At 39.1% G+C, this 20,297-nt stretch overlaps 1 protein-coding gene across 2 annotated transcripts in view; it reads right to left on the bottom strand.

The window, feature by feature from the left end:
- Nucleotides 1-20,297, bottom strand: part of agbl4 (AGBL carboxypeptidase 4) — a 327,718-nt gene that overhangs the window by 161,035 nt on the left and 146,386 nt on the right. For both annotated transcript variants that reach the window (XM_008407873.2, XM_081606423.1), the window contains one exon: nucleotides 7,553-7,769. In XM_008407873.2, coding sequence (XP_008406095.1) covers nucleotides 7,553-7,769 — 217 coding nt within the window. The remainder of the gene's footprint in view (nucleotides 1-7,552; nucleotides 7,770-20,297) is intronic.

Genomic DNA, 20,297 nt, shown 5'->3' with positions numbered 1-20,297 from the left:
TCTTACTGAGCAGACAGCCCAGACATGGTAAATGAACATTCACGTCACACGGGATTAAGTCTCACATTCAATCACGACAGTGTAAGCAAAGTTAAATCACTGCAGTCAAGAGTTAATGCTGCTTTTCTTCAGCACAGTACAAGTGATCAATCACAATCTTGACCTGATCTGTTGGATTTCACCAGAACAGCAGAGCCGAGAGCATGTCACACATCAGCTTTGCGATGTTCAGATCAACAGCTTTTACTTTTTTGTGACTTTGCAAACCAAATTCCCGCTTGGTGGTGAGCAAGCGGCATGGAGGCTTATAGGTGGCACATTCTTTCTCCCACCATGAGGCAGCTATCTCATTTACACTTTCTTTCCATCTGGTTTACAGGCAGAGGCTGTGCTGTGTCAGAGGTGACTAATAGTGTCATAGCCCTTCCCTCCCCACAGGGCCAGCACAAGAAAAACCTCAAACTGCTGCCTCCGCAACTTCAGGGCAGAACCTGGCTGCTGGGGAGGGGGGGGGAAGAAAAATGCTTTCTCAACAGGCAGGCTGGGCAAATAAGGTGTTTCAATTCTCGATGGCCAGGGGAAACTTGAGGAGCATAAAGAAATGAGGAAATAGCTTGAGAGATAGAGACAGTAGGGGTCATTTCAAAGAGCCTTGTTAGTATTGTAGCAGGTCGAAAGCCTGTTGTCTTTTTCTCTGAACCTCTGTGGACACGGATGCCTCGGGGGAAGGGAGAAAGCGGTTTTCTCAGATACTGTCAGGATGGTCCTCTAAAAGGAAATGTTCAGACAGACGGGGACCTGACAAGCAGACATAAGTCCGTGAATCCAGCAGAAAAAGCACAGGAAGAATAAAAAAACTTCTCCGTTGGGAAATAAGATGGATTTTTCGGGTATTTTTCTTTTAGTGTTTGTGTGTGATGTGTATCCAGGTGTCTGTGAGAGTATGTCTTTTAAAGTTCTCTATGTTGGGACTGGAGTGCACTTAGAAACCACAGCAAAGCTTGAAGCAAATATTCACCTTTTACAATCCAGAAAAAAGAAAAAAAAAACTGTAGGCACATATTACAAATAGGTGAATAAATATGCCACCCTGACTGAAGATCTCAAATGAATAATGCCAAAAACCTCAACCCATATTTTACTTCTCTGAGGTCCAGGGGGGGGGGGAGACTCAAGCATTCCTCACCCCAGAGAAACTCTCCTGCTCATTCTGTTGGATCCTATAGTCCCTCACAGCATGTTCTCAATCTGGTCCTGAGGAAAACTTCAAAAGGAGACGCCAGCAGCCATCCTGATTAATCGCCTGAACCGCCTATATCAACCACTTTCAATGGGGAAGAGCAGCAAGTCTACTCTTAGCTCCCAGATGACTGAGCTCCTTACTCTAACCAACGCTGGAGCCAGCTTTTCAATGGAAAAACTGAAGATCAAAGTTTGTTAACCTTTAAAGATGAGCTTCTGAATGAATATAAATGAAGATATAAAATACTGCAAAATAAAAAAATAAAAAAAGATTCTTGGGAAATGTAAATGTAAAACTTTTAGTGCAGAGCTGACCAAGCGATTCTATGGGTCTAGACTTAGAAAAAAGCATCATTCAGACTCAGACTAATTGGGATTACATTTTTTTTCATGCTAAGAAACTTTAAATGTGTGTGTGGGTTTTCTCGTTCGGTCTTTGCCCAGTAACGTAGTTCGGCAGAGCTTAGTAAACAAATAATCATTTCAGTCTAGCTCAGTTTCATTGACTGGAGCACTACTTTACGTTTCATGATAAGAAGGAAATAAAATGCATTTCAAATGATCAACAGTGAGCAGAAAAAATGGAAAAAGAAAAAGGATCAGGATAGTGGGGTGCTTCCCTCTAATGTTATTGTGAATCCCACTCCTTCCCTAAAAAAGTCAGCAAAGCAAAACAAAGCAAACATGAAGCAAATATAAAAACGGTCCAAAAATGCCTCTGATTAATTAATAAACATTTCATTAAAACTCCACGTTAAACTGACGTATCAGATTACCGTTTAAAGTCCTGATCTCACCACAATCCTCTTTTTTCAGAAACTGACACAGAAGTAGGTGAACATGCAAAGCGAGGTGAACAGAGGGACATATCTAAGTTGCCACACATGAGGGAATCCCAGGATCAACGTGAGTCACTGCTTCAGTAATTTAGAATATTACAGAACTCATAATAATGTTATCGACAGGACAGACGAGTGGGTGAAGTGGTAAAAGAGCCACAATTATATAGGAAGATGGCGTACATACTGACGGAGCAGGTGACGGACAAATAAAAATATGTTCTGGAGAAGATTCAAGGTCAGAACACAACCGCCAATTTTTCCTGTTAATGTTACTACTGGTCACTTTAACCCATCACCAGTCCATATTCTGATTTTAAAGGTACCCGTTACCACTTTATTCCTTCCTCCATGGTCATTCTGAGGATCGTTTATAGCTGTGCAACGTGGATTTATGAGACAACTGAGATAAATGTGGAATTGGTGCTGAAAGCAGAAATGTGGAACATTGTGTGTGCACTATTTTGCAGCATGTTTCCACAAAACCTGGCAGCACAACATTTAAAACCATAAAAACATAAGCAAGCCAACAGAACCTGTGCTCTTTGTAAATGCTAATGAAACATGCATTTTGAAAAACTTCCCCCCTTTTACCTTAAAAATCTGAAAATTAACGTTCTGCTCTTTTGTACTGTTTCAGTTTAATCTCTCTGTCTGTATGTATTTAAAATAAAACGTTTAAGGTAATTTTATTTATATAGCACAGTGTTTCTCAACCTTTTTGGGCCAGCGCCCCCCTAGCCTTTATCCAGGTCCCTCACCGCCCCCCACCAAAGAATTTGTAGGCTACTTTGCATATACCAGTTTATTCCTCCGTATTTACTTTAGTTTCTTAGTTTATTCTTGCATTTTGTTCTTCATTCATTTCCATTTAATTTCATTTGATTAGTATTATCCTCTCTCGGTTTATTGCTATGTCCACTTTAGTTTCTTTCCTGTTGCTAAATTTATTTTATCGTTTATTGACCACCAGTAATCTGCACTCATCACCTGCTGCGCCTCCTAATCGTCATGTGTTTCACATCATGTGTTGATTTTTCACTGTTCAGCGTCGGATTCTGTTTATGCCATAATTCACATATAGTTCTTCGCTCCGTTTTGCCCGCTTCTCATGTTGCAGAATTTTGCGCAATGTGTGCGGCGTTTTTTTTTTTTAACTCCCTAAGGTGCAGGGCGGTCGGGAAACATATCGATGGGGAAAAGGCAGACTGACATAAACCTCAACAGAAACAATTTCGGTATTCTGATTATTGAAATTTAAAAGTGCTGGTACCGTTGTTCCATCAAACCCGTTTCATGTCGGACCACTTGCAGCACCGGTGTTAACTCTATTAAATGAACACTTGCTATCGTGGTATCACCCATGGAGGGATTTCTTTATTTAAATGGGTTAATTTTTCAGAGGGATACAAAATGAGGGCATCGTGATTTTAGTAATTACATGAATATAAGAGCGATTTTCTGTTGTCCTTCCATGGAAGCGGGCAGCTTTCAAATGGAAATAAAACACTTTTTAATATAAATTGCTGCTTTGACATGATCACAGAACTGCCAAAACATATGTAGCCTATATAAATACCAGACAAAGTGAATCACAGCAGCGTCATCAGCCGGTGCAACGCTGAACTGATGCGGAGCCATGAAGCTAACAAACACTGAATAGAAGAAGAGCTGCCATCGATACAGTTGCAGCCAAGCATGATTTAATGTTACACAATACAGTTTTACCAAGTTGCTCAAAGTCTAAACTGGTATTGTTGTGGATTTAAGGTGTAAAGTTTACCTTCGACCAAACGCCCCCCAAAGGCATCCCAGCGCCCCCCTTTTGTAAAAATGTCCTCCAGCGCCCCCTGCCGTCCTCTGAACGCCCCCTGGGGGGCGGTACCACCCACGTTGAGAACCAATAATATAGCACATTTTCAGCAACAGGGCAATACAAATATCCCTTACTGAGTGATGGAGCATCCAGATTCACACAAAGGTAAAAATATAAAAACAAAAAATAAGAAACTGTGCAGCAAAGGCAAAATTTCAACATTAAAAATAATAATATTAAGAAAAAAAATACAGGTATTAAACTAGCATTCTCAGAGTCAAAGAATGGGCCACTGAGTAGGACAATGTTACGTGTAAAAAACAAAAATCCATATTTATTGAATTTATTTGTATTTATGCATACCCAATCTAAAAGCTACTTTTTATTTTAGTTGCTCCTCTTCATTTATAGTTACTTTGTGTTGAATTAAACAGGTTATTCTCGACGTGACTATTAAATATCACAGACCGGAATAAATATTTCAGAAACTAAAATTTTAAAGTATCCCAACTTAAGTATGCAGACTGCTTGGTCTATTATTTGTGGGAATACATTACAGAAAACAAATTAGGCAGCACAACAGAGGCATGCCAGTGCAAATGGCCCCAAATCTTATTTCCATCCTTATGAGATAACTGTACCCATTAGAAGGTTAAAGCTATTCTGGTGTCCCAGGCGTGTTCTGTCGTATCCAAAGACTCTGCCTGGGAAATTACAGCAATCTGTCTTTAAACTTTGATGCAGTCGAAAAGCTCCCTTTATCCATTCTCATCTCTTTCCTTCTGACCTGTGTGTGTGTGTGTGCGGAGATGCATATGCATATACGCAGGAGAAGGAGGAAATGGCAACAACGAGAGAGAGAGAGAAAGAGAAAGAAAGAGCAGTCAGGGAAAGAGATATGAGAGGGTGGGGCTAAGCTGTCTGCGACCAAGGCCCAGAGAACATAAAAAGAAAAATACGGTCATAAAACCTCTCTATGACTATGAATACTAATACTGACTCTCTGAGCCAAACCAACCAAGTCTGTCCTCTCTCCCTGTTCCCCTTTGTCTTGTGAAGAGAAATGATGCAGCTTAAAAATAAAGTGAAAATAGTGTGCTGCACAGCCTCAATTGTATATCTTAGTTCCAACACCGTTACACACATAACAGTAGTGCAGACTGAAGAAAAGAAGATTTGTTATCAGCACCGGCGAGATGCACGAAGCCTTCGTTTTTTCAGCCGTCACAGCTTACGTCAACTTTATTTACAACGTACTGAACGTCAGGGATTTTTTTTTTTACTATAGTCATAACACTGCAAAACTGTGAAAGTAAAATCACAAATTGCTCTTTGTTTTGTCAAAGACTATAGTTAAATATTATAGTTAGTTGTCATGTCGTAGCCGCGGTCCAGAAGACTCATTATCAGATTTATGTCTCGCCATTCATTGCACTTGCCACAACAAAACAAGTAATTCATCTTTTTATTACTTAAAGGCAATAATGCTTCACGTTAACAGAACAAATGCACATTAAATCAGGCAAAAATAAAACGCCTTTTCGGTACAAGGCTTTTTATCTGTGTCATTAATCGTCTAAATCTCAAAGGGGTTTTATTTACATACAATAAATATTTGTGTCATCTCTATGCCTAAGTGAAATTTAAAGCCTTTTCTTCCAAAGTCTAGCTTTGCTACCGTCAGTTAAACTGTGTATTGATGTTAGGTTATAAAGCAATAAATCAACTTTTACATATTTCTCAGGACGTCAACAGAAAATGGAAAGAGTTTGACGCAAACAACACATGTCTGTCATAAACCAACAAGCCGGACAAGGAAAGTATTCAGCCATGCTAACTCCAGAGGAGCTGCAGAGATCTACAGCTCAGGTGGGAGCTCTGTTGACCACACAGCCATTAGCAATACCCTCCACAACCAGGGTCTCCATGGAAGAGTGGCAAGAGGAAAGCCATGAGAAGTACTGTCAAATCAGAGAAGACAAGGCAAAAATGTATAAAAAAAGTTTCTGGTCAGATTCAACCAAAACTGAACCTTTTGGCTCTGAAGCAAAACACTGAAATGAAAAAACTATCGCATCATTTCTACAAGTAAACAGATTAGCATTTCCCCATCATGCTGTGCAGATGCTTTTTAGCAGGAAGGGGAATCTGGATAATCCAGGAAGAAACCTTGTTAGAGGCTGCAAAAGATTTGAGCGTTGATCAAGGGTTCACCTTTCAGCAGGACGACACTGAGCATACAGTCAGAGCCCAGTGTGAGCACAAAGCCGAATCCGAATGAGAATATGCGGCAAAACTTGACAACTGATGTTGGCAGAGGTTCTTTATCAAGTCCGACTGAAAAATATTTTAAGCTTTAAAGAAAAATGAGAAAAATTATTTTAGTCTGTAATTATAAAACGCTGGTGGAAACAGACTTTGCAGTGAAAAGTAGTTTTATTCTCTCTTACACTCAGGGGGACTAAAATGAAACCAAACTTTTATTTACTGAAGAAAAGGATTTAACACTTATTTTATTTAGCGTCAATGTATTTTTTAAACCGTTCTTTTTCCTTTCACTTCCCATGCTATGTTGGTTTATTGCATAAAATCTGGAGTTTCAAGTTATTGGTTTTACAAGTTTACAAGTTACAAGTTTTTTAGTGGTAACATTTGAATGTATTGATGAACGTATTGATGTTTTTCAATATGTATGAATGCCAATAAAATAATCAGAATTTTAGCTGTGGTTAGTTTCTGTGTGTGGATGGAAACGCTGTTCATCTTTAGCTGATAACCTCTTCAGTCATTTCTAAATGAAAAACAAAATGTATTTGTCACGAGCCAAACAAAAACTTGAAATAAAAATCTATACAAAATTGAAATCCTGAATTACTACAGTAAAGAAAATGAGTAATTCTAAATATTTTATACTTTCATTACTAGCACTACTCATTGCATCTTTAATTTATAAAGGTCTTACACATTTAAAAATGTGCTATCAGCTGTTTCAAATTTCAAAGTAATTTCTGCATTTTATGGTCAAGTGCTTCTCACAAGTACCTGTACTCTCATGGTATCTCCCTTGAAGCAAGCTTTTCCTGACAAATGTAGGAGGACAGAAGAAAAAGTCATAATCTCTCAAGCATTTCTAATGAGTTTTTCTCATACAATTATTTGATAAGAGCAGACAAGACTGCAGGCTGCATGTATGATACACTGGCTTCCACTGCTGAGGTGAGAGCTCCGCTGATCACATGAACACACACACACACACACACACACACACACACACACACACACACACACACACACACGCACACACACACACACACACACACACACACACACACGCACGCACACACACGCACACACACACACACACACACACACACACACACACACACACACACACACACACACACACACACATGTAGCATGTCGTCTCCCAGTGTAACAATACTAATAATAACATGAGGCCAAAGTTATGACCAGCAGGCACTCCTAAGGTCCCTTAAAGCTAAAAAAGAAAAAAGACGCACACCATATCCCATAATTCCTCCATGTCTAATCCGCATCATGATTTAAACTTCCTGTCTCAAACCTAGACATTTTCCACCCACCTCACATTTTCATTTATCCACCTGCTTGTGTCATTTTTCATTCTGGGACTCACCACGCTGAGTCCAAGCAGCTCCCTCTTCAGGTAGGGGAGGTTTCTGCGCTCCAAGCTGGCAAGGTAATGCTGCAGTCTGGTGTAGGTGTACGGGTAGCAGTACGCAAACTGGTAGACGTCGTCTTCTCGGTCAAAGCAAAAGGCAAATGACATTACGTAGTTGCGTCTGTGGTCAGGGCAACGGTAGTAGTAGACGTTTTTCGGTGGAAGCCTCTGCCTGCAACACAAAAAGGGCCATTTATGCTGACAGAAAATATAAAGATGTTAAAGGATGTTGAGTTTATGGTATTTTATAGTTAATATTAACTATATTTGTCTTGAAGTATAGTTAACTTGAAATATTTCACAGAAAAATATTTCAAGACCTTATTTGTTGTAATTTAAATTATTCTGGCTTACAGATCATATATTTTTTTAATTATAAATATTTCTCTTCATGAAGTAACTGCATATAATATGAGTTTTTGAATTGAGTGACAAAAAAATATTAAACTGTTTCATCATACTGAATAAAACAAAAAACCTGTAGGAACCAGGAATAAGACCAGGTATTCGATTGATTGAGGGGGGAAAAAGGAGAACGTTTAACCGAAACACATAATTAAGAAAACACAAACACATTTATTGACACCCCTGGGAAAGATGTGTAAAAAGATTTCAAATGAATTAATCTTTTATTGCAGCAGCATAATCTCACACGAAATGGGGGCGTATTGGATATTAAGTATTTGCATATAACAACCATTACACAATCGTTTGTACTATCTAACTTGTTTGACAACATATACAAATTATAACTTTAATTGAACTGGCCTTTCTTTTTAATTACTGGCCACAGGGGTAATGTTAATGACACTTTTTGGCTACCATCACAGTGATGAGGAAGTTGGTTATGTAAGTAGAGAAAGCCAGAAAAGTATTTCCAAACTTCCTTAGAGCAAAGAGTGTACGTTCACATTTCCACAGTAAGCATGTCAGTATTTTTGGTCCATTATACAAATGAACTCAGATAAATGTAAATGCAATAAGGCAAGTGGCTGTTTGAATTTATCTTTTGGTCATTTTTAGATCATTTTAACAACTGGTTGAAACAGTTGCATACTTATAGGAGCTATTTGACAAAAATCTGTAAACAAACCTGTAAGCATTGGTGTATGTAACAAGCTGATAAAGTATTTTTTTTATGTTGAGTCAGGATCAAAAAAGCCCTGGACCTCCAGTCAATATTGTCCAGGATAGAAGTACTTCACTCTGAACTCCACAGATCTATTTCTATCTACTTTCACTGGTTTTAGTCCAAATTCTTTCTTCATTTATTGTTGATTCGTAAAACAGAGAGAAAACAGGAATTTGTTCAATTAACTGTATTTGTTCCCTTTTTTTGAAGTCATACGTTTTAGTTTTGGCCTTTCAATCGTTGACTTGCAAATGTACAAGTCTAAACTCAGGAAACAACAGCACAAAAACTGATATCTTAAAACTTGCAGCATAAAAGCAGTGAGCAGATGAAGACGATGAGGGACTGGTGTGTTTGGGACACCGGGATCTGGGAGAAAGGTGGAATAAGGAGATAAGGCAAAGATGAGAGAGCAGGGTGACGGCAGATCTGGAACTGATACATAGATATACGGGAACGGATGGTGGCTAGCAGTGCGGCCGCTTCTGTGGCGACTCTGGCAACAGATCAGATATGATGTTATCAGGACCAAGATAGAAACAAGACTTGATAACCAAACAGGATGGACCGCTCTTTGCCAGCTCAGATAGAGTCTACTTCTTTACATGACTCACCCACGACGACAAGAAGCAAGCAGGAGAGCCAGACGTCTCCTGCTTGCACAAACAAGACACCTTAATGCATCACGTTTAGCATAGATCTAGAACAGACATCTGTAGTGAACGCACAAACACTGTCAAGAACTTGAAAACATATCTCCGTAGGTACCTAGCAACTCAAAAAAGCTAAATCACTCAGCCTCTTACAGAGAAAAAGGAGCAAACGCCAGGGCTGATTATTCCTTCAGAGGTAGAGAAAAGAAAACGTCTCTGCATGTAGCTATCTCAGCAGAATACTAATGCAGCTAGTGGCTAGCTGTACCACACCCCGGCTGCCAACAACAGCCTGCGTACCAGGGCTATCCAACAGCCTGCAACGCTGGGCAAAAAGAAAAGAACAGAAGCTAAAAGGAAACTATAAATCCTGCAACAACAATGAATTCAATTCTTCTTTTCTCCCTCTAAAACTCCACGACCACTTGGGTTTCAAGTGTACTTGGAAGGACAAACTAAACGTCCATGTGACACCGATGAGCTTCAACCCTCGGCTCGAAAAGCACACTGGTGCTTTTTTGTCGTACGAGCCCTCCGAGGTGTGGGTTAATTAAAATATGATGACACCTCACCTTTTTACATATTTCCCTGTTTGCCTGCGTCCATCCATGCAATCCCACTTCTCCCCGTTTCTCCTTCTCCCTGCTGGGAGATGTGTGACCTTGCCAGAGACTAGAACAGTCCTGGCTATTGATTTTAATTAAAGCTGCTTGTCCCATCACAGCATTATAGTTATAGGCCAGAGAAAATAGCTCTGTGACTTACTATGGAACAAAAAAAAAAAAAAGGACAGGGTGGAAGGAGCTGGCTGAAGAAGGGGGCTTTGCATCATTTAGACACCACAGATTCATGGAGGAAAAGAAAGCCACAGCATATGCACATCAGTGCTCACAGTCTCTCTGGTTCTTATCTGAGCAGTCAGCGCTCCTGCTCTGAAGCTGCCAATTTGTTTTATCTAAATGGTACCTCCCTGTGCCTCTTCCCCTGCCCATCTCTTGACGTGGCACAGAGGTGTCATTGCCAAACAGAATTATCATTGCGTGAGATGGAGGGGCGGCGGGCGGAGAATGAGAACCTCCACTGGTATGATAACACTCTCCCGCACACCCAGTTTTACAATTCAGTGATTACAGAAACAAACAAACAAACACGGAGAAACAACGGCACAAACTCAAACCGTATGTGAGCTACATCAAGGTCATTGCTTTCGCAGCGAGCTGTGGGACAAGTTAACCTCCAGAGCATCTCCTCACAAGCCGTGCAGAATAAAGAGAGCTGAGGAACAGAGGAAAGTACAGAGGCAAACACTAGGCAAATGCAGAAAGTGGAAGACAAACAGAGAACGGGACAAGTAAGAAGACAAAGTCAAAGATAAAGAGACAAGAGGACAATGCAAAGGGACTGAATCTCCGAGAGCTAGCAGGCCTTTAGTGCCGTGTCAAGCTTGTGTGCCGCAGCTTTTCTACTTCAGAAATATTTGCTACTACAAACTCCTGCCTCTGATTCTTATGGCGCTGAGATGAAGGCTCTAAATTGATAGCTTTTATACAGGCGACACTTTTGTCTATATTTTCAAATCAGTCAAGCATAAAGGACACGCCAATCACGGCTGATCGGAGCGCTCTCGCTGACAGAGGAAGAAAGTTGCAGGACAAAACTCACGGCGCCTTAAAACAATACACACACACCACACACACACACACATTCATAGACCCCTTTTTATTTTCCTGTGTCGCTGTTGTCACTTTAGGCGTGTCATTCCGTCAACTGTTAGGAAGGTTAAATGTCTCCCAGTGTGGCCATATAACTGTCAAGCTCCACACAGTCGCTCCGACTCATTTCAGACAAATACTAAGTCCGTTTGGCAAACATTTTGCGCTGGGTGACAGGTTTCTTCACCCTGTCTGTGTTACCCCACCAATAATTGAAGAGGCATTATTTCCCAGCATTCTAAAATGATACCAGATGTTAGATAGGCGCTTTGTTTTTAAAGCACAGCATCGTGCCTTTGCTTGCATGCCAAGTCGAGCAGAAAACTGCTTCTGAATCACCGCAGGAGTTCATATTCACATATGTAAGAAAGGACATGTGTGTTTCTGTGCATGTGTGTGGAGGCATGTTGGCATGCATATATATTCCTGGAGCCACCACTTTTTTTGGATGCAAATCAAGTTGCAACAAAGCTTTCAAGAGACACAGTTACTAGGCAACCTGTGCTGGCTTTGTAATTTGGTTGAGTCGCTGTATATTGCATGTGGCCGTGCAATGTACTTATTTGACTGCGGCTTCATAAATGTGCCCTTTACATTACCTTGCAAAAGTATTCACACACCTTCAACATTTCCATAACATCACATTTGAATTTTATGTATCAACACAGAACATAATTGAAAAGTGAAATCATACTATATATGGTTTTCAAAGTTGGAAATATATATATATAAAAAAAACTGTGAATTGCATTTGAATTAAGCCTCCTTTACACTTATACTTCTAAACCAGGGATTTGTTGGTGAACTTTAGTAAATAAAGACCACCACAAAGACCAAACAACAGAGTGGACAGGTCAGGGAGTTAAGAGCAGGGTTGGGGCACAAAACAATATCCGAAGCTTTGATCATCTCACAGAGCACTTCTCTATTTATCATCCTAAAACAGAAAGCATATCGCACAACTGAAAACCTGCTTGTCCATAAAAACAGGCCATGAAAACAGAGCAGATAGAGATTCACCTTCCAGCAGGAAAATGAACCCAAACATACAACCGGACTTATAACAAAATGATTTATAACAATGCATGCATACATGTTCGCATGGACAGCATTTAAACTAGGAAAATATAGCAGGGCTTCAAATCAGAATATTTCTTTTTATTTCATTCACAAACATGATGAGTACATGCTAAAAAGAAACCTTATTCATATCAGGGTAACAAAAGGTAGTTTTCCAAATAGTGGCTCAGAGGGCAGAATCCAGGAGCATGCCACACTTTTCAGATTTTATTTGCAAAAATTTTTGAAAACCATTCTTCTTTGTGTCCGGCATGTATTAATATAGTGCAAATTCAAAAAAAATACCTGAAGACATTTACACAATTTATATACATAAATATACAGTCAATGTAATCCAATTATACAGAGACTCAAATTTTACACAGAATGTTTCACTTTGGGTTTTTTTTTAGAGGAACATTTCAGTTTGAGTATGTGAGCACAATGACAAGAGCATAAGACTAAGGTCTGCTAGAGCAAAACAAAAATAACGCCACAAGGGATTAATGCCAGTGGCTGAATCCTCTGGCTAGAAGCCACAAGGATTTACAGGAAACAATAACACTCGTGAGTTATGGACTTCTCTGCAACAAGGGAGATGGATTTTGCCCACCTGTGGAGATGCCACAGCGCTAGCAGCTTCCTCAAATCAGAAACGGCCGTCTGATGAGACTGAAACACGTGCACATAAAAGACACTCACCTGATTTCAGCATCAAAACACCCAGAAGGTGTTCTTCTATCAGGTGGCTGTTTTTACCCGCTGCCTATTGTTAGAGGCACAGCGGAGAGCTGTTATCTCCAACCCTCGGTGTTAGCTCTGATATTCATGTATTGCTTGGGGAATTTCATTAGCTGATCTGTCACAGGATTGGCAGCTTTTAGACCTCAATGAATTTCAAGGTGAGTTAGCCGAATCAGCTCGGTCAATATCAGATCATACCCGCAGCGCTTCACTTGAGTTTATATTATGCAGGTGACATAAAGTGCAACGTTATTTCCATAAAAAACTGAGACCAGTGAGAGGAAATCCTCTTCTACCAAGAAACAATGCAGCAATAACGCTATTAGTTTCTTCTGTTTAATACAGAGATAATCGTTTTATGTAAGTATCTGTTTGGATTATAAATCCTTGCTTTAATTTATTTGTGTGGTAATTATAGTTACTTACAACATAATCTCCAAAAAGATCTCTCTCTCTCTCTCCCTCTGTCCCTGTCCATATAAACATGTCTTTCTGTCGTCACAAAGACTTCCATGCATTTTTCATTCATTCCTATAGACTAAAAGTTACCCGTACTTCTTCTTAAGGGGCCTTGGTATTTGAAAAATGACTTTACAAGGTGAAAAAGGCTAAAACGCAAACTGTAGTACACTTCCTAACTTTCTTTTTGTCTTCCTTTAGCTGTTTCGATGTTGTCTTGCTGATGTGCTTTTGGCTATTGTCCTGCTTGCTACATAACCCAAGTAAGCACTATAGGTCGATTCTGGATTTCCTTGTAGCAAGCAGAATTAATCTAGATCCTGAAGCAGCAAAGAAGGCAACAATGGTACAACCACCCTGCTTAAGACTATTTGTATTCTTAATGGTCGGCAGTGGTGGGAAGCAACAAAGTACAAGTACTTTGTTACTGTACTTAAGTACATTTTTCGTGTATCTGTACTTTACTTAAGCAGATTTAATAATGTATACTTTCTACTTTTACTCCACTACATTTTACAGTAAGTATCTGTACTTTCTACTTCACTACATTTCTACAAAACTGTCGCATTACTCGTTACATCCATGTCGCATTGTGTTTTCTTTCCGTTAAAATGTGAAGTTCAGGGACTTAAGGTGGCGCCGTAAAATCCATGTGACTTACGTGTCTGTTGTCACCCATCGCCTCCCCCTTTACTCGCACGCGGAGCTCCAAGAAATGCGCAGTGGTTTCCTCTGAGCGGGAGAAGATGTCTGTCTAATCATCAGTAATATAATAACACTGCATAAATCATAAGATATGGCGACATGTAAAATCAGCAGCGCTTCACTTCCACAGACGGTGGGGACTTCGTCCAACTTTTAGCATCACTTCGAAGGAAAGCTTAAAGAAAGGTAAGCTCCATAAACGTGTTGCTAGCAAAGCTAGCTGTACAGAGAGACATATGTTGCATCTGCAATGAAAAAAAGTTGTCACTCATGCGCTGAATTACTGTGTGGAGGTGTTGACTGAGGTGTCGCATATATGGGACAAAGCTGTGACCAAAGTGCAATAAAGGGGTATGATATTCAGGAACGATCCGATTCTTCTGGACGGATCTTTACTAAAGTTGATAAGACTGAAGCCTCACTGTGAGCCGTTCTTTGTTCTTGTAATGCTCTGCGTACACTGCTATTAATTTATTTCATAAAAAAAAACAATTATATATATATATATATATATATATATATATATATATATATATATATATATATATATATATATATATATATATAATTTGTGAATAAATAAAACAACAACGTAAGAACACAGAGCATGCTCATTGCTCTTTGTTTTCGTCATCTGGCAGACGTTGCAGCGGGAGGGAGGATGAGAACAGTCACGGTGCTCCTTCTGCTTGGTTACTTCTTGCTTATTGCGCCTTGGACAGTGTTCATTGTTGAGCGTTGCTTATTGTTAATTGCTATGTTTAATGGTGCAGACAGTTGTGGTTTCTGACATTGGCAATATGGGCAACTGCCCAGGGTGTTATTTCTTTTAGGGATGGCAGGAGACCTGTGTATTGTGGCACAGAGATGAAAGCAAAACAGAATGAAGAAGAGTTTGAACTGATACTGGTTAAATTTATTTCAGCTCTAAGTATTTAATATCTAGGTGTTTTTATGGGAATGTGGATCTTTCAGATCAGTTTGAGAAGCAATTTTGATAGGTGCACTTAATTTTATTGTGTCATGTAGCACGGGGTGCTGGTCTTGGTCTTGTCTTGGTCTTGGGTTTGGTGGTCTAGACTACAACTCTGCTACGTGGCTCCTTGGTTCCATGTGATCCCCTGCCTACCTTTTCAGTTTTATTTCTTTCAAAATAAATGCAACTAGTGGCAAAAAAAGTGAAGTTCATGCTATGTTAAAACATGAGACAAGATGTTTCCATCCCTGAAATTATGATGCATAGAATCACATATCTAAGTCAAAACTATGTTACAGAGTAAACACAATAATAACATGCTTTATCTGTGGCATTGTTCATTAAAATGGCACATTTCTAATGTATTAAAATTAAATACAATCGGTACACTTAATGATATTAGTGATTAGGTAATGCATTCAGCAAGTACTTTACTTTTAATACTCAAGTATTTTTAAAAGCCAGTACTTTTTTACTTTTACTTAAGTAAAATGTTAATGTGGTAGTTTTACTTTTACTTGAGTACAGTTTTGTCTGTGTATTTGTACTTTTACTTAAGTATATTTTTTGAGTACTTTCTCCACCACTGATGGTGGGTTTATGTTATTCTTATTTTATGCCAGATTTAAAAGGACACAAAAAAGATGGGCCTTTCTGTTCTCTTTGATCAGCAGCGGTTTGGGCTTCGAGACGCTCCTATAAATGCAGTTTTTCATCCAGGCAGCCATAACCACCAACCTAAGCTGATGCAAATCAGCTCTGCAAATCATCCAAGATCTTTTGTGGACTGTTGGGTGATTTCAGTATTTTCACCATTATTAACGGGAGTCCAAAAACCTCACAAAAACATCACAACTGCAGTCTAAAAGATACCAATACATTAATTTCTCCATTGTAGTTGAATTTTTTTAAGTAGATGTTTTGTTTGTTTTTTCTTTTACTTTGTCATTTTGTCAGACAAGTTCTATTCAAGTGTTTTCTTGATTCCCAAGTCTTCACAGTACTCAGGACTGAGATAGTCAGTGGATTTGTACCTAAAATGTATTTATTATTTTATGTCTTTATATTTATTATTGAGGACAGAAGCAAATCACTACCATATTTTCTTTGACTGCTACAAACTAAACAGTTGCTGGTACTAACAATATGTTAAATGAAGGATTTTAAACTCAAATAGCATCTAATTTTCTACATGTATACCATACAGGATTGGGTAACAATGTTGGAAAAGGAAGAGATGTTAAACTGCTCTCTTAGCAGCTAGAAAGGATGTAAATCTGAGATGGTGATTGAACTCAACGTCTCTAAACTAGAAGAATGCTTCCAAGTTATCTTGGAAATCTTTAAAATGGAAAAACTGATACATTTTTTAAAGAATCCAAAAAGACAAATTCTATGTAATCTGGAGCAAATGGATCACATTCGTATTTCCCACTCAAGCAGACATGATTCCTCCAGGCTTGTGCCTTTTCTTTCCATTTCAGATTTCTCATTTTCATGATCGATTTTCCTCTACTGTAAGTGCTTTGTAAGTGCTTCACGTGTAAAGTTATTTTCTCCATTATTTTATTTTTGTTAATACTGCAACAAAACTAAAAAAAGGAGTAGTGCTACACAAGATGCAATTGTAACATCAATTTGCTTTTTTTCAAACAAAAAGATCATTTAAAAAACATAACTATTAAGGGTTTGTGCTTTGTCCCCTTATAAAATAACAAAATTTATTTTTATTGCAGACTATCTCTGTTTGACTTTTGACCTAAAACATTTAAGGGTGGGGAAAATAAAAATAAAAAAAATTAAAGGAACTCTAAACGAGAGCTAATGTTTTTCTTCCAACTCTCGAATCTGTCTCTAAGAACAAAATGTTCCTAAATACTCCAGTCATAACTATGATAGACATTCAGTCTAACTCACTTTGATTGGTCATAATGTTGTGCCTGATCTGTGGATTAAAAATGAAATAATCTCGTGATGCATGCACTTCTAAGAACAAGAATACAGACTCCCATTAAAAACATGACTGAACACTAGCCTCTAACTCAAAACTCCTAATCTCCTCCACACTGAATCTGATTGAAATTCCTGAGATGTACAGCATGCAAACATTCACATGGGATGCTTTTATCACCTCCGAGGAGGCACACTGAGAGGAAATTGGAAGAGGATTTACAGCAGCAGCTCTAGCTGGTATTCTCAGAGATAGTGACAATGAGGAAAATATCCAGAGAATAAATAAATCTGACTTGCTTTTCTGAAATATCTCTTCACCAACTCTCTATAGTAGTTCCCGTGCACAAATAAGAGTTTTCAAAGCTAGTGTTTATGCATGAATACATGCATACACTTAAAGTCATATCTCAATATGAATATAAATTGTTTTAAATGCTGCGTGTCATTTAGACTGTGAGAAGAGTGGCAGTGCCTGAATGCACCAGCAGAGGGCCACACAATTAAGTGAGAGGTGACCTTTGGGATTGAAGCAGAGAACAATTTTCAGAGAAAAAGCACTATACCCCAAAAGTGTATGGTGCTTTTGGGGTATGCACCATACCCCAAAAGCACCAATAAATATTTAATTATTTCTGCCCAAATAATTAAATATTTGGACAGAATATTTAATTATTCGGCCCAAAATATGGCAGAATAATTAAATAAATTACTTTAACTAAATAACTTTATAAAAACAAACACAATGTTAAATGCTGGAAAAGAGAAGATGCAGCAATAGAAAACACTTGAAAGTACTTAAAGGTAACGTCCTGTGATAAAGCAAAAGCCCAAACACTTCCCCATGGGCGCCTCAGCTAGAGGAAACACGCTGAGCCCAATCCCCCATGTCCTGTGGGGCAGCAGGGCAATTAGCAGAGAGCAGATGATCATTGTGCCCTCACCACTTTGGCACCAAAGCTCCCCAATGGGGCAACCTGGCAGGTGCAGGTTTGTCTGGAACAAAGGGGGAGGTGGGTACGGAGAAAGTACATACAAGAAACCATCAAAATAACACCGATGTGATGATCTCAGCGTTAAACCCCCACGGGAGAGGAAGGGTACGCAGGGAGGAGGTGAGCGGGCAGCGGGCCCTCTGCGTTAGCGTGTTTGAGCCAGTAGAAAGATGAGACCATCCACCTATAATTGTGTGATGCAGCATTTCCCAAAGTGCAACATTATACTCCCATTACATTATCGACAGCATGTGTGTGGACAAGAGTGTGGAATGGAACAGACAGACCGGCGCCAGAGCAAGTCGTTATAATAACAGATAAGTGCACAGAGACACAAGATGTATGCACAGACACATTAATACACTTACAGTTGGTTAGTAATCATGTGGTGCAAAACGGATCAGTGACCAAGTGGACCACTAGTAATCTTTACATTTCTGATTCTCCAAGTCCATGCAGAGGGCGTAAAAATAAGGAAACTGTGGCTTTTTTCCAGTTTTGCAACATTGTTTCGAGTTTGACTTGTTTTAGCGGCTGAGGTAATTGATGCATACAGTATATGACTAAAAAAAATGCAAGATGAGAACATCGTCTGATCTCAGGATGAGTCAACCCTGTTACACAGACCGCTGATCTCAGATCAAGCAGCATCACAGACGCTTACTGTAGTGTCTGTTTGGAGAATAGGCCAACGGAGAGATGAGATCATTCTGTTTGGAGAATTTACTCAGTGAAACGAAACGCAACTCATACGAAACGCTCCGAAATCCTTTATTAAATTCTACACAGCGGTGAGGTCACCTTTTAGACCATCTCGCTGATCAGATTGACTCTCTTGGGGAAAAATAACCACAAAGTAACTAACATAACAACAGGTAACTTCAGCAAATAAATTACTGGGGCCACTGCTTTTGATTCAATTCACCTGATATAGCAAGCCTCATCAACACAAGTAAACACAACCAACTACTTAATGTAAATGTTTAAATATGTCTACTATGATGCAATGTAAACAGGCTGTAAAAAGTCTTCATGTTAAACTGTGGGTGTTCTAAAATTATCCCAAATATTGGAGCAGCGTCCCGATCGGGGCATTTCTAAACTAGTGTCTAAGTTCCTGCTTGTATGTCACTCCTGATGTTTGTTGAAATGCGTCAAATTCAAAAATATTTTATTGATCCCAAAAGGAAATTGAATGTTTTTGTAACTCATGTTAGTTCAAATTTGACAGAGTTATAATATATGGTGATGACTGTTGACAGGAAATACATCCGGTAGCAGTCTGTATTACAGCAAATTTGAAGGAGCCTCTGACTGAAGACAATATGTTTTCCCAACACACTGTCTCATAAAGAAGATGGTCAGAGTTGTCCAAAAATATTCTTGACTTCATGTAAAATACTTCAAATTAAATACGAATTTATATAAGTTACAACAACATTTAATTTCCCTTTGGAATAAATAATTTTTTAATTAGAATTTTAATACATTTTACAGGTGTTGAATGTAAGTTTATGAAGAAGGACAATAATTTTCTGTCATAATTGCCTATACACGACCGTACATGAACATCTGGAACCGCGCAAGTAAGAGCTCAAGTTATCAACAAGTCACATGAAAACAGCATATTAACATGTTGGTACATCATTAACTTTTCAGCTTAAATCATCATGCGCAGTAGCAATATTCATTTTCTTCCGGACTGTAGTGCTAGGGACATTGATGAGTAGAGTTAAATAACATATGTGCGGTGGTATTTTCTTGTAATTAGTTAAGTTTACATGTCTTTAGACTGAATCCGCATTAACAAGCACCTGCTCTTGAATAAATGGAAATTGTATCAGGGGAAAAAAAGTAAAAATCCACTAACACATTTCTATTTAAAAACATATCTAATTTCCTAAATTTTAAAGATTACTATTACATACCACACATAATTTCACTCAAAAGCCAAATTGAAAGCTCTTCCAAATTTTATAGTATGATCAGCATTAAAACAGCATGGTGTGCCTGACACTGATCTGTAAAACAATACTCATTCACAGTCCCGTTCCCTTCCTTCCCTCCTCCTGTGTCCTCCTCTGCCTCTGATCCTCCCTGAGGGCCCTGCACAAAGATGCCAGCCTGTCTGCCCACATTTCCCTTGGCTCAGAGGGAGCAGCTGGGGGCCTGGTTGCTCTGTCTGCTTCCATACTCCCCAGTATATCACGGATACACATGCACACACTTCACGTTCACAGCTTGCAGCAGGACCGGTGTCACCACATGAGTGCCAAGGGTAGCAGCACCCACTGGAGGGAAGGACGGATAGAACG

The sequence above is a fragment of the Poecilia reticulata genome, chromosome 4 (assembly GCF_904066995.2).
Source record: "Poecilia reticulata chromosome 4, P_reticulata-male-v2, whole genome shotgun sequence".
Taxonomy (NCBI): Eukaryota; Metazoa; Chordata; class Actinopteri; order Cyprinodontiformes; family Poeciliidae; genus Poecilia; species Poecilia reticulata.
Note: the sequence above shows the minus strand (reverse complement) of the source record. Positions and strands in the feature narration are given on the sequence as shown.